Source organism: Ostreococcus lucimarinus, chromosome 7 (assembly GCF_000092065.1).
Source record: "Ostreococcus lucimarinus CCE9901 chromosome 7, complete sequence".
In the NCBI taxonomy this organism is placed as follows: domain Eukaryota; kingdom Viridiplantae; phylum Chlorophyta; class Mamiellophyceae; order Mamiellales; family Bathycoccaceae; genus Ostreococcus; species Ostreococcus sp. 'lucimarinus'.
The window spans coordinates 584182-598184 of NC_009361.1; the positions used below are offsets into that span (position 1 = coordinate 584182).

General features: G+C 57.9%; 9 protein-coding genes across 9 annotated transcripts; 2 read left to right on the forward strand and 7 right to left on the reverse strand.

Annotated features, from left to right (window-relative positions):
- Positions 1-40: 40 nt before the first annotated feature.
- On the reverse strand, positions 41-1207 carry OSTLU_35655 (predicted protein; the record flags this gene model as incomplete). Its single annotated transcript, XM_001418941.1, has 1 exon — positions 41-1207. The coding sequence occupies one exon, from the start codon at positions 1205-1207 to the stop codon at positions 41-43; it is 1167 nt and encodes a 388-aa protein (XP_001418978.1).
- Positions 1208-1411: 204 nt separating this feature from the next.
- On the reverse strand, positions 1412-2050 carry OSTLU_32758 (predicted protein; the record flags this gene model as incomplete). Its single annotated transcript, XM_001418942.1, has 1 exon — positions 1412-2050. The coding sequence occupies one exon, from the start codon at positions 2048-2050 to the stop codon at positions 1412-1414; it is 639 nt and encodes a 212-aa protein (XP_001418979.1).
- Positions 2051-2363: 313 nt separating this feature from the next.
- On the forward strand, positions 2364-3235 carry CMS (2-C-methyl-D-erythritol 4-phosphate cytidylyltransferase (4-diphosphocytidyl-2C-methyl-D-erythritol synthase) (MEP cytidylyltransferase) (MCT) (ISPD)). Its single transcript, XM_001418713.1, has one exon. The coding sequence runs from the start codon at positions 2397-2399 to the stop codon at positions 3222-3224; it is 828 nt and encodes a 275-aa protein (XP_001418750.1). The 5' UTR covers positions 2364-2396; the 3' UTR covers positions 3225-3235.
- Positions 3236-3511: 276 nt separating this feature from the next.
- On the reverse strand, positions 3512-4068 carry OSTLU_16225 (predicted protein; the record flags this gene model as incomplete). Its single annotated transcript, XM_001418943.1, has 2 exons — positions 3512-3518; positions 3635-4068. 2 exons carry the CDS (start codon positions 4066-4068, stop codon positions 3512-3514), a joined length of 441 nt encoding a protein of 146 aa, XP_001418980.1.
- Positions 4069-4342: 274 nt separating this feature from the next.
- Positions 4343-4858, reverse strand: OSTLU_32760 (predicted protein; the record flags this gene model as incomplete). The annotated part of the gene is made up of 1 exon (XM_001418944.1): positions 4343-4858. One exon carries the CDS (start codon positions 4856-4858, stop codon positions 4343-4345), a length of 516 nt encoding a protein of 171 aa, XP_001418981.1.
- Positions 4859-5060: 202 nt separating this feature from the next.
- Positions 5061-9317, forward strand: OSTLU_16226 (predicted protein; the record flags this gene model as incomplete). The annotated part of the gene is made up of 1 exon (XM_001418714.1): positions 5061-9317. One exon carries the CDS (start codon positions 5061-5063, stop codon positions 9315-9317), a length of 4257 nt encoding a protein of 1418 aa, XP_001418751.1.
- Positions 9318-9394: 77 nt separating this feature from the next.
- On the reverse strand, positions 9395-12757 carry OSTLU_93057 (predicted protein; the record flags this gene model as incomplete). The annotated part of the gene is made up of 1 exon (XM_001418945.1): positions 9395-12757. One exon carries the CDS (start codon positions 12755-12757, stop codon positions 9395-9397), a length of 3363 nt encoding a protein of 1120 aa, XP_001418982.1.
- Positions 12758-12910: 153 nt separating this feature from the next.
- OSTLU_10513 (predicted protein) lies at positions 12911-13303 on the reverse strand (the record flags this gene model as incomplete). Its single annotated transcript, XM_001418946.1, has 1 exon — positions 12911-13303. A coding segment is annotated over one exon (393 nt), but the record flags the coding sequence as incomplete, so codon positions are not given.
- A 366-nt stretch (positions 13304-13669) lies between these two features.
- On the reverse strand, positions 13670-13894 carry OSTLU_35710 (predicted protein; the record flags this gene model as incomplete). The annotated part of the gene is made up of 1 exon (XM_001418947.1): positions 13670-13894. A coding segment is annotated over one exon (225 nt), but the record flags the coding sequence as incomplete, so codon positions are not given.
- Positions 13895-14003: the final 109 nt, after the last annotated feature.

The window sequence follows — 14003 nt, forward strand, 5'->3', positions numbered from 1 at the left end:
AACGTCCGATGGCTACGATGACGAAGAGAGATGAGTGCGATCACGTGCTGCGCCTGGCGACGTTCTTCAGACCGACGCCGACGACGGAGCAGAACACGGTGCCGCTCTCGGGCTCGGGCTGCACGTGAAAGGTGACGCCGAAGAAGGCTTTGAGCGCGCGCAAGGTTTCGATCGCTCGAGGGGTGAGCTGACCGAGACGGATTCTGGACACTTGCTCGGGACCGATGGCGAGGAGGATGAGGGCGAGGGATTGATGGGTGCTGTCGACGACGCCGCCGCGTTGGATCTCGGCGACGAGCGCCTCGGCGACGCGGCGGCCGACGTCTTCGGGCACGCGCGCCTCGGCGTCGTCGGCCCATTCTAAATCCGCCGCCTCGCTCATCGCGGACGCGCACGCCGTGGACGCGGCGTCGGCGCCGAGCACGCAACCCGTGGTGGTTTCGGCGACGAGGGATAATCCGTACCCTGGGCTCTTCCCCGCCTCCGGACCGACGTGATGGTCGGTGAAAATGTACACGTCTGGAATGAACGCGTTCAACACCCCTCTCGCAGCGTCCACCATGCGGTTTCCATTCTGCGGCGACACCTTGCACGTAAACGTCACCCCTCGCACCCGTTTCACCAAGCCCTCGTCGCACCAATCCAGCGTCGGCAGCGTTTTCACAATCGGCAACGTCAACCGCACGCGACCGCCGCCGTTCGGCGGACACCCTCGCCGTTCCACCTCCAGCGCCAATCCATCGTCCACGCCGAAGTGTTTCTTCAGCATCGGCAGCGTCACCGTCCTAAACACGTCCACGCTCACGTCCGCGTCGTCGTTCGTCACCCCCATGAGCGTCAATTCGATCGGTTTCTTCGCGAACAATCCCAACGCCAGCGTCGGCTCGACGTAATACCCGACGCCCCGGCTCGTCGCGCACTCGTGCGTCAGCGCGCGTCCTCCCTTCACCACGCCCGGGTCGAACCGCACCGCGGTGCCGTCTTCGCTGATGTCCACGCGCGTGCCGTTCGTGAGCTTATCGATCAGGCGCAGGAGCGAGACTTCGTAATCGCGCAGCCCGACGGCGTCGTCACCGCCGCCTCGCGCGGCGGTTTTGACGCGAATGTCGCGAATCACGCACGGCTTACCGCTCAGGACGCTGATCAGGATGCGCGCGCGGAAGTCCTTGGCGCCGGTGAAGCGCGCGGGCGCGCGGGAGGGCGGCATCGCGCGCGCGGGCGCGGGCGCGAAGTGGCGGCTGCTCGCCCCGAGCCCGCGCTGAGCGCCGAGCGGCGACGCGGCGAACGCGAGCGAATGAAACGCGAGGAATCGCCGTCGACGCGCGCTCGGACGCGAAAAGCGAGAAAAGAGTGAGAGATGGTGATTAAAATCCACGACGCGACCGAGCGATGATGGGAAAACGCGGAGAGGTTACGTGCCGAAGGCGCGGTCGCCGGCGTCGCCGAGTCCGGGGACGACGTAGCCGTCGTCGTTCAAGACCTCGTCGATCATCGCCGCGTACACGCGGAGGCCCGGATATCGCTCGCTAAGTTGAGTCAACGCCGGTGGAGAGGCGACGACGCAGATGATTCGAATGTTGGACGGAGATGCGCCTCGGGAGACGATTTCTTCGACGGCGGCGACGATGGTGCCGCCCGTGGCCAACATCGGGTCGCTAATCAACACTTGCGCGTCTTCCGCGAACGACGCGGGGAGCTTGTTGAGGTACATCTTCGGTTCGAGCGTCTTTTCGTCGCGCACGTACCCGAGATGATGCGTCACGCTCGACGGAAGCACGCTCGCCGATTCCTCCAAGAGCGTCAACCCGGCGCGTAAAATCGGCACCACCGCCACCGGTTTCTCGGGGTTCACGAATTCAACGTCCGCGATCGCCAGCGGTCCCTGCACTTGCGCCTCGAACGTTGGCAACCAATCTCTGCCGCACTCGTAAATCAGAATCCGTCCAATCTCCGCCATGGCGGCTCGGAAAATCGGCGTCGGCGTCTGCACGTTTCTCGCCACCCCCAACCAGTGCTTCAACAGCGGATGCGGCGGCACGAGCACGAGCATCTGATTCGGATTCGGCTGCGCGCGCGGCGGCGCGTCCTCGCTTCCCTCCCCCGCGCTCGCGCGCGCGCGCGTCGCGCGTCGCGCGAGAGGTCCCACCGCGCCCACCGTCCCACTCCCGTTCGCGCTTCGGCGCGCGCGCACCGTCAGCGCGCGCGTCGCGCGCGCTTCGAGCGACATCGCGAGCGACATGCGTTTCGTTCGCGGCGAAAGAGCGTCGTTCGCGGCGCGAGACGCGCGCGCGCGTCGCACAGTGCGCCGATGTCCCGTTGGATAATGGATAAAGCGTTTTCGCACTTTTCGCCGCACTCGTCGCCTCGCCGAGCGCGCGCGCGCACGCCTCGCGACCATGCTCTCGCGAAGAGCGACCGTGATCGCGCCCGCGCGCGCGGCGCCCGAGAGCGCGCGACGCGTCGCGCGGACGCGCGCGCGGCGCGGCGCGAACGTCCGAACGCGCGCGGCGAGCGAGGTCACGCAGGACGTCGCCGACGGCGCCGTGTCCTTCGTCCTGCTCGCGGGCGGCGTGGGCAAGCGCATGGGAGCGGACATGCCGAAGCAGTACCTGCCGCTCATGGGCACGCCGATCGCGCTGTGGTCGCTTCGGAAGTTTGCGAAGATGGCTGAGGTCGGGGAGATCGTCGTCGTGTGCGACCCGAGCTACGACGACGTGTTTCAGAGCGAAGCGATCGATAAGCCGCTGGTGTTCGCGAGACCGGGGAAAGAGCGACAAGATAGTGTGTATAATGGCATGCAAGCGGCGCGGGCGGGGGCGGAGTTGTTGGCGATTCACGATAGCGCGCGACCGCTGTGCGCGGCGACGGATGCGAGGCGGTGCTTCAACGACGCGAAAAAGTACGGTGCGGCGGTTTTGGCGGTGCAGAGTAAGGCGACGATTAAGGAAGTGAATAAGGATTTGAGCATCGATAAGGGGCTCGATCGCAGTCGGCTTTGGGAGATGCAAACGCCGCAAGTGATGCGACCCGAGTTGTTGCGAGCGGGATACGATCTCGTGAATAGTAAGGGACTTGAGGTGACGGACGATGTATCCATCGTCGAAGCCTTAGGTGAGCGCGTGCAAGTGACGCCGGGGAGTTATTTCAACTTGAAGGTCACGACGCCGGAGGACATGTTCATCGCGGAACGGCTGATGACGGAGCAGGGCGACGCCGTCGCATAAATAATTCTAATTCGCGCGAGATAATAAACAGTACCGGTAAAGTTGCACTCTCTAAACGAGACAGTAAAACTTGTCGATCTCGCGACCGCGCTCGCTGAATTCACTTTTTCGCGCACTCGTACTCGACGTCGCCCGAGCATTGCTTCGTGACGGAGTCGTCCAAGGCGTGCGTGTGCGGGAAGAAAGCGCTCCCATTCAATTTGAGCTCTTGTTCAAGCGCGCGCGAATCGACGACGAGGGTTCCACATCGGCGTCCACGCCGACAGCACTCGCACTCTTCGTCGTCGTCATTCGCTGTGAGCAAGTAAAGACCGAGTAAAACGAGAAATGAAATCGTAAAAGCCAGCGCCAATTGCCCGAGCGCACCGTCGCATATTTCGTAAGAGAATTCGATGACGTCCCCGTCCCACCATCGCCGATCGACGATACCGAAAGGCTCAACGTCAAACGAAGTCACGAAATCAATATCACGCGGCCCGAATCGACGTGGAAAGTGCTCGTGGGAAGTGATTGTCGATCCCCCGTGAAACGCCAAATCGAGAACTTCGAGAACTGTCGCGTCGTCGACGGTGACGTCCCGCGACGCGTCGTCCATCGACGACTCGGACCAATCCGCGCCGTCCAAACGAAAAGGGTCTTCGATCATCGTCAAGGTCACGATCGCCTCGGCGTTTAATGGATCGATGGTGTCGTCGGGTGTCGTCGCTGAATCGTCGGGTACAACGGAACTTGAACCGACAAAGTTGGTTCCATCGGTATCTTGAGACGCCGCGAGCGCGGCGAGCGCGAGCGCGAGCGCGAGCGCGAGACCCGCGCGAGATCGGCCGACCATTTTGTACGCCATGCTCGCGCTCACCTCGACCGTCGACGCGCGCGAGTGTGAGAAATCTTCCACGTAAGCGTTTCTCGTCGTCTCAAACTCCGACGAAACGACGCGACTCGCGTCGAACGCGCGCGCCGCGCGCCGATCGAGACGCGCTCCACCGAACGCCACCGCGCGATTCATCGCGCATCGCTCGCGTCGCGCGCGCGTTCGCGCTCGCGCGCATCACTCATTTTAATCATCACAACGCGTCGACGCGGCGTCGCGGCGACTTCGACGTTCGCTCGCCGCGCGTTTACGATTCCCCATCCTTCTTCGCCGCTTTCTTCGCGTCCCTCGCCGCGCGCTTCGCCGCCAGCGCCGCCTTCTTCTCCTCCCTCTCCCTCGCCTTTTGCGTTTCCCTCGCCGCCGCGTCTCGCGCCCCCTCGTCCGTCGTCTTCCCGTCCAGTCGCGGCCGCGTCTTCGGCGCTCGCGCGCCCACCGCGTGATCCCTCGGCAGCAGCGCCGCCGTCCCGGCGCCGCCGCCCGACCACCCGACCATCGTCGAGTCGCACACGACGCCCTCGCTCACGACGCCGCCGACGCGTCGCGCCGTCACGCGCGTGCCGTCGCGCAGCGTCGCGCCCGCGCGCGCGACGACGATTTTCTTTCCGACGTCGACGTTCGGCGCGTTCGTCGCGATCTTCAGCGGCGCGTCGCCGCCGCAGTCGATCGTCAGCAGTCGGAGGGCGTCGTGGCCGTCGATCGCGACGCGGGCGAGGATCTCGCCGCAGCACAGCGGCGCGCCGTCGTCGTCGTCGTCGTCGGACATTTAATTTAAGAATCGATTCGCGTCGACGAATGACGACAGTGCGCGACGCTGCGCGACGACGCGCGCGCGGCGACGCGACGCGTCGGTGGATGCGCCGCAGACGCGGCGAACGACGCGCGTCGCGCGTCGCCGCGACGCGAGACGCGCGCGAAAAGCGGTGATTCATTGACGCATTTGGAATTCGCGCAAAAGACGCGGAAAGATGGCGGTGGGAACGCGACGGGAGCGCGATGCGTCGCGAATGTCGCGCGCGCACGACGCGGATGACGCCGCGGACGCGCGACCGTGGCGATGGCGGCGATGCGGGACGTTTCACGCGTCCGAGGGAGGGATTTGGGGGACGAGCGGGACGACGACGGCGCGCGCGGCGACGCGATGGGAAAACGCGCCGCTGGAGGGGTTCGGTTTGCGCTTCGCGAGCGATGCGGAGGAGGAGACGACGACGCGCGCGCGAGCGTTGGAGGCGTGCGCGAGAGAAACGCTCGGAGAGGGCGGGTTGACGAATGAGATGTTGGAGGAGACGGCGCGCGCGACGACGACGCCGAGCGCGGCGAGCGACGACGCGGCGACGATTTCGAACATCGAGACGCGGTTGGCGTCGACGCGCGCGATGTTGAGGGGATTGGGCGTCGATGAAGCGAAAACGAAAGCGGTGATGGCGCGGGCGATGGACGCGTGGGGAGGGGAGATTCGAGAACGCGAACGAATCGTCGACGCGCTGGAGACGCGCTTGCTCGAGGGAGACGAGGACGAGGAGGCGTTGAATTACATCTTGCGTCGTGCGGTGGCGCGGTTGAGGGTTTTGAAGACGAGTGGAGCTCGTTCGAGGGTCGGCTTGCGGGCGTGTGTGGCGAGCGCGACGGCGTCCGTCGCCGCGGCGTCCACCACCGCGGCCGTCGCGGCAAAGTCTACGCCCATCGCGAAGAAAGGCCGCGGTGGAATGTTCTCTTGCTGCGGCGCAGATTCGACGGCGATCGATGACGACGCTCAAGAGCTCGCGTACGCGCCTTCGGAAAGTGCAGCCGTTGAATGCGAACCGCTTACTTGCGTCGTACGTCTTTCACGCGTTGGGGAAGAAACGGCGAGCGCATACTCGTCGACATCTCGCGCATACTCGTCGACATCTCGCGCATCTTCGCGAGAAGGAGGCGTTTTGTTCAACGCCACGACTCCGTTATTGACCGTTTCCGAAGATGACACGATTGAGTTCAACTTTTACGCGGGCGACGCGCACGAATCCGTCGACGAGAGTGCAGTCGATGCGAATGATAGGATGCGCGCCAACGCCGTCATGTCGCCGCACGTCGGGGAAACAAGTGGCAAGATTAGAGGAAGCGCCACCATTTGTGTCGCAGATTTAGCAGAGACGACGAGAAAAGACGAACCGCACGTGCTCACGATTTTCATCGAGCGGCCGAAGAGTGGAGGGTCACCGGGTCAGGTCTACGGTAAAGCAATCGTACGCATTGACAAGTTCGTCGAATCGTTTGACGACGGAACGACGCAGATCGCGACGGCGAAGGGCGACGTTCTGAAAGATGCCGCCGTGCTTTTCGCGGCGCTCGACAAGTCGAGTGTGCCAAATGTAAAACAGCTTGTGCGCAGCTTCGTGGATCAGCGCGGCGCATGCCCGTCCATTGCTGCACTGGCCGAAATGATTACGCTTTGCATTGATTGGCGACTCGAACGCCCGCAACTTGATAGATTACGCCACTGCACAATGGAAGTGTTCGCGGCAATTGCGGTGAATCGAATTACGGCGAGTGAGAAGCAGCGGTTTGACGAACTTTCCGCGCTCATGTCGAAACAACTAGAAACAGAGCTGTGCAATATTTTGCCGACGGCAAAAGTCGCCGAGCAAGAACTCGTCGATGTGCTTGACATGGAGTATTCTGCCAGTATCGCCCGCGCGATCATTCCATTATTTGCTTTGACCCTTGGGAGCATTTCAGCCACTCGGCTCGTGTTGCGGTTGAAAAAGGTCGTTCGCGAGGCCATGCGTAAACGTTGTGTCGAGCACATGGTGAGGGAAAATCCGACAAAGGGCCCTCCCACGGTTGCGTGCGTGACGTCTATGATATGCAAACTCACCAAACGTTTGCCGCTCGACGCTGCGATTTTATCGCAGTTTCCGTCCGAAGTAGAAGCTCTTTCGGAGGCTGCGTCGGCGTCGAGTGCTTTCATCGCAAACATTATTACTGAAGTATTTCAGGCGATCGCGAGCATGCGTAGCCCGCCTGATTACGACTCCGGGATGATGGCACTAGACGATGCGCTGTGCGCGCACAGGAGGGCATTAAAGCGATATGATTTGGTGCTTGCTATGCAGCCGATTTCGTCCCGGTTCATCGATCGGCTCCTTCAGCCGGCTTTGGATGAAACGCTAGGCACAGTACACCATGCGCTGGTTGCGTGGGTCAAGCAAGAAATTGATGGCGAAAGAACAAATTTAGAGCCCGTGGACGTCGAAAGAGGAGCGATGCACAGTATGTCGTGCGTCAATCTTTTTTGTGTACTCTACAACATCGATAGAGCAGCGCAAGATCACATTCTTCACGGCGAAAGAGCGGCGTTCAACGCTACATCGTTGAGTCAAATGTGCTATGAAGTGTTTAAGACGTACGTCAATATTTATGAAAGAGCGTGCTTGGAGGCGATCCAGAACGCGCGCTTGCATTTGATGCAAGACTCAAAGGGGCAGAATACGAAGACGGCGAATGTTTCGGACGTAAAGTCTCTGATGGTTGGTAACTTTTACACGCGTCTAAGTAATATTCATCAGTGCATCCTCGCGATCGAACCGTTCATGGAAGAGATGCCGTTACTGTGGTGTTCGTCAAAGTCGGAGTTCGACGAGACACTCAAGCGTCAAGCGAGCTCGGAGTATGGTATCGATGACGATCAAGTGATATTGTTTGAGGACGATGAAGTCCATGTCTTCGACGAGAAAAGAATGCTGGATACTGATTTCTTCGCGAACAGAATTGTACAGAAACTTCGCACCGTTCGCGCAAACGTCATTGCGTCATTAACGGAGTTGATCGAAGAACGGATTGCACCGTTTATTCGTGTCGCTATTCTTGACAAGGAAGAAAAGACACGTTCTGCGGCGGTACGCATAGTCTTCATGATGATTGACTCGGAGCTCAAGCTTATGAACGAGAGGCTTGCGCCAGGGGCGTTTCGACTGGCGTTGTCTTCGATGCACAAAGGGGTGTGTGATGCGATCGAACAACTCATCCTACACAGACCGATAGAGGAGGGAGCGCTAGAAGCCAGTGAGCGTTGGAGAGGATTACCAACGCTCACAGAAATGCAACATTCCTTAGTCGTCGAGCTCATGGCAGATGTCAGAGAATTCTTCCACTGCGACGGTGCCGGCGAGCCTGAGTCAATTCTCAAGGATGGCGAAGGCAGACTGCGCCGTTTGTTGAATTTATGGTTTACGCCCACGATCGAGATTATGCGAGAATTCTGGCAGTTGAAAGAAGTATTGTCCCGATCGATCGTTTCGGCGCATGGCAAACAAATCCGACTGCGGTCGATCGGTGGAGTGGCCGTTCAAGACATCTTGCGCTTTTTGCGTCAGCGTTCAAACGACGCAACAGCAATGGATCTTTACAACGAACAGAGCATGCTGATTACGAAAATGAGTCTAAAAGCACTCTTTGGCGAACAGTTAATGAGTATCGACTCTTTACTCGGTGCCTGGGTTTGCCGCGATGGTTCTGGCTTAATAGGACGATTCTACATCACGGCTACGCAATTGGCGTTTTCGACATCTGGAATGAGCATCGATCACCCGCACGACAGCCAGACAGCGGTCGTCCGAGAGATTCGCAGAATCGCGAACATCTCGCGTATCGATGCTGCTGATGGTACGCCTGGGCTTCGCATCACATTCGACGATCGTCGATCATTCACTTTCAGTGAATTCGGTGGAATGCACACCGAGTTAAACATTCAAGCTCGAGAGAGGGATTCGTGCGTCGCGGTGATTCGCACGAATCCTTGCTTCTTGCAGCGTCCGGTATTCATGCACGATATTCAAGTCGCACAAATTTCAGATCATGCGTGCGAGACTTTAGATGAGGTTGTCAGCGTAGAAACGGCGCAGCGAATGGAGCCACCCACTCTGCCGGCGGATGAGGAAGTGATCGCCACGTGCGTCTGCGCGCGTGCGAACGGCTTAGCACGCGACTTGGGGAAGTTTACGGTGGCGAGCCAATCGTGCGTGTTTTTACCAGTCAACGGGTCAGGTCGTGGAGTGTTGTATAAGACTATGACGTCAACGAAGAGGATGCCACAGTTGCGGCCATTCGGTTGGAAGAATGCTGATATCATCATCCCGATACGACATTACGAAGAACCCGTGTTGCGCTTGACGGGGATGACGCTCGTTGAAGCCCAGTCGGTTTTCGACGCACTGTCGAGCGCCATTACCGCTTACAAAAGTTAGACGTCAAAAACGCGAAAGAACAGCAGAGTAGCGGTGTGATATATCATTATGTAGTCGTAGCAAATCGTGTTTCATATCTACGCTGCGTCCAATTCAACAGTCAACACGGCGAGGTTGTCGTTTATGATGGATGAGTACGTTTCGACGGCATCTGGCAAAATCTCTTCGAGCGCTGAAATGAGCTTTTGCGTTTGTTTGAGCCAGTCGATTGCTTCCTTCGTTCGCATCGATCTCTCATGTCGAACGGCACGGTTGAAACAAGTTGAGAGCAACCACTGCGCTTCCACTGGGGGATATGAAGGATGCAGTGCGAGGAACTCTTCGGCCGAGTCGTAAAGCGAGTGAATCACGTCGTCTTTGCTTTTGTACACTCGCGAAGCGAGTTGAATTTGTTTACGCATTAATCGCGCGATGAGAGCAACGTCTTGAATCAAATACTTCTTCATAGCTTTCCCAACCGCTTCATATGCTCTCGAAACGGTGACCAAATCAGACGTTCTCATCGCCGCGCCGCGGTCGGCAATCATCAAGAGCGTGTTTATTGAAGCTTCGTCATCCAACGTCTTTGTCGATAATATTTCGATTATTTTGCCTTGCAACGCGACGTCACGCTGGGCGCAAGCGATTTCATATTCAAGGACACTCGCAACCTTTCGCAACTCTTCGTACCTTTCCTCTTCAGCGTTTTTCAACAAGCTGTGGAGATTGGCCATCGCACCCTTTGAGCGGGCGATATTCTTCGCTTCGCGTTCTTTCCGAGATTGTTCGTCTCCTACATCAGTAGCTGGGTTATAGCTGGTGAGCGATGCGATGGACAACAGAAGCGCGACTGCTTGTCGATAGCCATACTCTGCACGATCGTCTGCATCCAAACCTTCTGGAATCTTGTTTAATTTGGAAATCACAAGCGCACATAAAAACATAAACTGATAGGCCGCTTCTGTTTCTGACGACTTTTCGTACGCGTCGAGGCCAGTATTCCACGAAAAGTCGGCGAGATACCGTGCCTGTCGAACATCTGTGAGAAGATTCAAATTCGACGCTCGCTTCATGAACTCGCTGAACAACTCGGCTGATTCAGAAAACGTCTTCGAGTCAAAGTCACCCATTTTGGCCATTTTTACGTGTCGCAGATAACTGCAAAATATAAAAGTCTCTTGCTTCATCATATTATCGGTACCCATATTGTTCAAAATCATATCGTAAAGGCTACGAAAAGCGTCTGCGGCCGTGGCGTGGTGCTTTGAGCCATCGAGTTCTCCCGCAACGTATAACAACGCATCAGATTCACCTGCCTTTGCAAACGTTCGAATCGATTCTCCCAGGCCCGAGACGTCGTCAGAAATGAGCTGAAACTTTACGTTCAACAATGTTGTGGACACATCCGTCGCGGTCTTGTCCGCCAGCAAACTTCGCAGCGACTCCTTTGCTTGTTCGATATCGCCATTCTCGAGATCGCACATCACTTGCAGCCGGATAACCGGTACCGCTGCGTTGCTCACGGTCTTCGACTTTCTTTGTGACGATAATGGGAGCGTCATACCAAACAGTTTTCGTGCCAGTGAGTACTTATTTTGCATGTACATGTCAGATGCAGCGTTCCAGATGATGGCGTATGCACGAGATTGCCCGTCGCGAGAAAAACCGATTTCCTTGAAACTATCGGTATCTGTAAGAAGTCGATCCATATAAGACAGAACATCGTTTGCTACTTGTTCATCTACAGTGAGCGTCGTATCCAGTAGAGCTTCAAAGATATCAGTAATCATTTCTTGTCGTCTCGCCTTTGGACAGCCGCTCAGTCGTTTGGCGAGCGGAGCGATGCACGACGCAACGGCGCCAGCGCCGCATTCGCTCTTCGCCAGATTGACACAGCACGTATGGAGGACATTCACAACAGAGTTTTCATCGTTGAGTACATTTTCGAGTATGCTGCACGCTTTCGAAATCTCACCACTCCCTGAGAACGCTTCAATCAGCATGTTGTCCATGAGAAACGATTCGGTTAACGCCTGCAAATCGCGAGCCAAGACGTTATCACTATTTTCACACTTTTTCGCGTAAGACTTGATTATTTTCATTTTATCCAACACTTTAAGAGCCTCGTTGTACCTTCTTCCGTGAATGAATAGTCTGGCAAGGTTATGCAAGATGCGAATGTACAAACCATCGGCGCGAACCAGGCGGTGGTCCTCGCACACGAGTTTCTCATCTAAATCAAAGTGCGCCGCGTTATCTTGATGGGAAGACGTCGACCAAGAATTCGGAGTGATCGTGAACAAGTCGTAGTATGCTGCGATTAGCTCTTTGACGAGGAAACCAACTTTTCTGTCGAACACGGCTTCGTCATCTGCTGATTGAAGCTTTTCTGAAACCACGAAATTCTCAGCCAAGTTTATCTTCGCGCTGATCAATGTCGTTACGCACATAGTCTCATTTCCTTTATTCTTTTCGCTTTCAGAAAGCGATTTGGCGTCTTGAAAAAAGTCCCGAGCACCGGCGACGTTGCCGAGATAAAAACAGTTCTTTGCGCGTGACGTGGCGGCTTCAATCGTCTGTAACATTGTCTCGGCGTCGAATTCGCCATTTCGGTTCAAGAACGAATTACCGTATGATTCACCGATCACGAACTGCTCTTCCGCCGCCTTGAACTCACCCGCATCGTGCAGCAACTTTGCGAGCGTCAAGTGATTTGAAATGCCGACAGCGAGACTCGAAATTTCAGGCGCCCCAGCGCTCACAGCGAAGCCATCCGCAAATCCCAACGCGGCGTCCAGCAACTCACACGCGAAGTACCTCAAATCAAGCAACGGACCAATCATTTCCTTCTTCACAATCCCGCTTTCCGCCGTCGTCTCCAACGCCGTTTTCTCGATTGCGAAATTCCAGCATCGTTGCGACATGTGCCTCGCTAAATCGCTCGCCTTCGTCGCATTCGTCGACCACAAATCTCGCAATCGCTCACTCACCCGCCGCACCTCACTCACCGTATTCGTCATCTCATCCTCGCTCGATATTCTCTTCGCCAATTCCGCGCGCTTCAAAGAATCATGAAACGTCGTCCAGACATCATCCATCGCGTCGCGCTCCGGCGTCTCCGATCTCGCCGCGCCGCGCGTCTTCGTTGTCTCCGAGACGCCACCATCCTCCGCACCCGCTCCGTCGCTCTCGCGCCGCTCCAGCCCCGCGCCTATAGAAACTTCGCTCAAAGAAATATCCATCAGCGCTTCCGCGCCTTTTCGAGCGCCCGTCGGCGTCGCATCGCGCGGTGCCGTCCTCGTTTCGTCGCGTTTGCGTTTCGGTCCGGAATCGCTCCCAGAGTGCGTGGTTTCGCTTTTCGACGCCGCGGGCGACGCGGTCGACGCGGGTGCGTCGTCAGCGCGAGGTGGATCCGATGTGTCGGTATCGGTTCGTTTGAACGGGCTCTGGAAACCCGGCATCGCGCGCGAGTCGCGCGTCGCGGAGTGGTGATTTGGGTTGATTGTTACAGTGTCTCGGCGCGCGTCGGCGTGACCTTACGTCATTCCAGCCATGCTCCCCGCGAGATTGAACGCGGGAAACACGATGTTGGGGAACTTTTTGGACAGCGTCGTGAACTCTTCGAACGATATGTTCCCATCGCCGTCGGTATCGCACTGACGCATGAGCCATTCTACCTTGCGTTCGATTTGCTTGTCGGTGCTCATATTCGTCGCGCAAATGATTTTGCGCAGTTCGCTCGAGTCGATGTACCCCGAACCGTCGAGATCGTACACGCTGAACGCGAACTGAATCTTATTATCGCGTGCCTCGCCACCGACGTTGGCCATACCGACGATGAATTCCTTAACGTCGATGAGACCGGTGCGATCGGTGTCAAACATGGAAAACAGACGCTCGACAAACGGCGTGCGATCGACGCGCAACATGCGCACGAATTCATTCACGTCCACGCGCCCGCTCCCATCCTTATCGCTCTCCAAGAACGCCTTGTATATTGCTTTTAACGCGTCCGTACCGAGCCCTTGGGACCTTCGGAACGACTCTAAATCATGAATCCCGCCCGATCCGCCGACGCCGACGTCGTCCATCCCGCCCATCGGCGCTCCGCCGCCGCCGACGCCCATCATGCCCGCACCGCCCGCGCCCATTCCCACGCCGTACGTTCCGCCCATCTGATGCGGCGCTCCACCGTACGCGTTCCCATACTGCACTCCCGGCGCGTTCCCGTACCCATACCCTCCTCCCGGTCCCGGCGCGCCGCCGCGATTCAACGCCATATTCGGCGGTTGCCCGTACTGTCCTCCTTGTCGCCCCACGTTCGCGCCGTAGCCCCCCGCGCGCGGCGCCACGGGCGCGCCGCTCAGCTGCGCCATCAACCGGTGAAATTCCTCGAACGATATCTGCCCATCGCCGTCGGTGTCAGCCATTAAAATCATCTCATCTATCTCGTCATCCGTCACCTTCTCGCCCATGGATGCGAGGACGTGCGCGATCTCCGCGGCGCCGACGTAGCCGTTGCGGTCGAGATCGAACTCGCGGAACGCTTGGCGGATGTCGTCTTTCGACAGGCCGCCGGCGTCGGGCTGGGCGTACATCGCGCGCGCGCGACGGTGACGCGCGACGGCCGCGGCTTTTTTACGCGCCGCGGTCGAGTGAGTGACGTTTGAAATCGAGGGCGCGGGAGGAAGGTTTGATTCTTTCGTC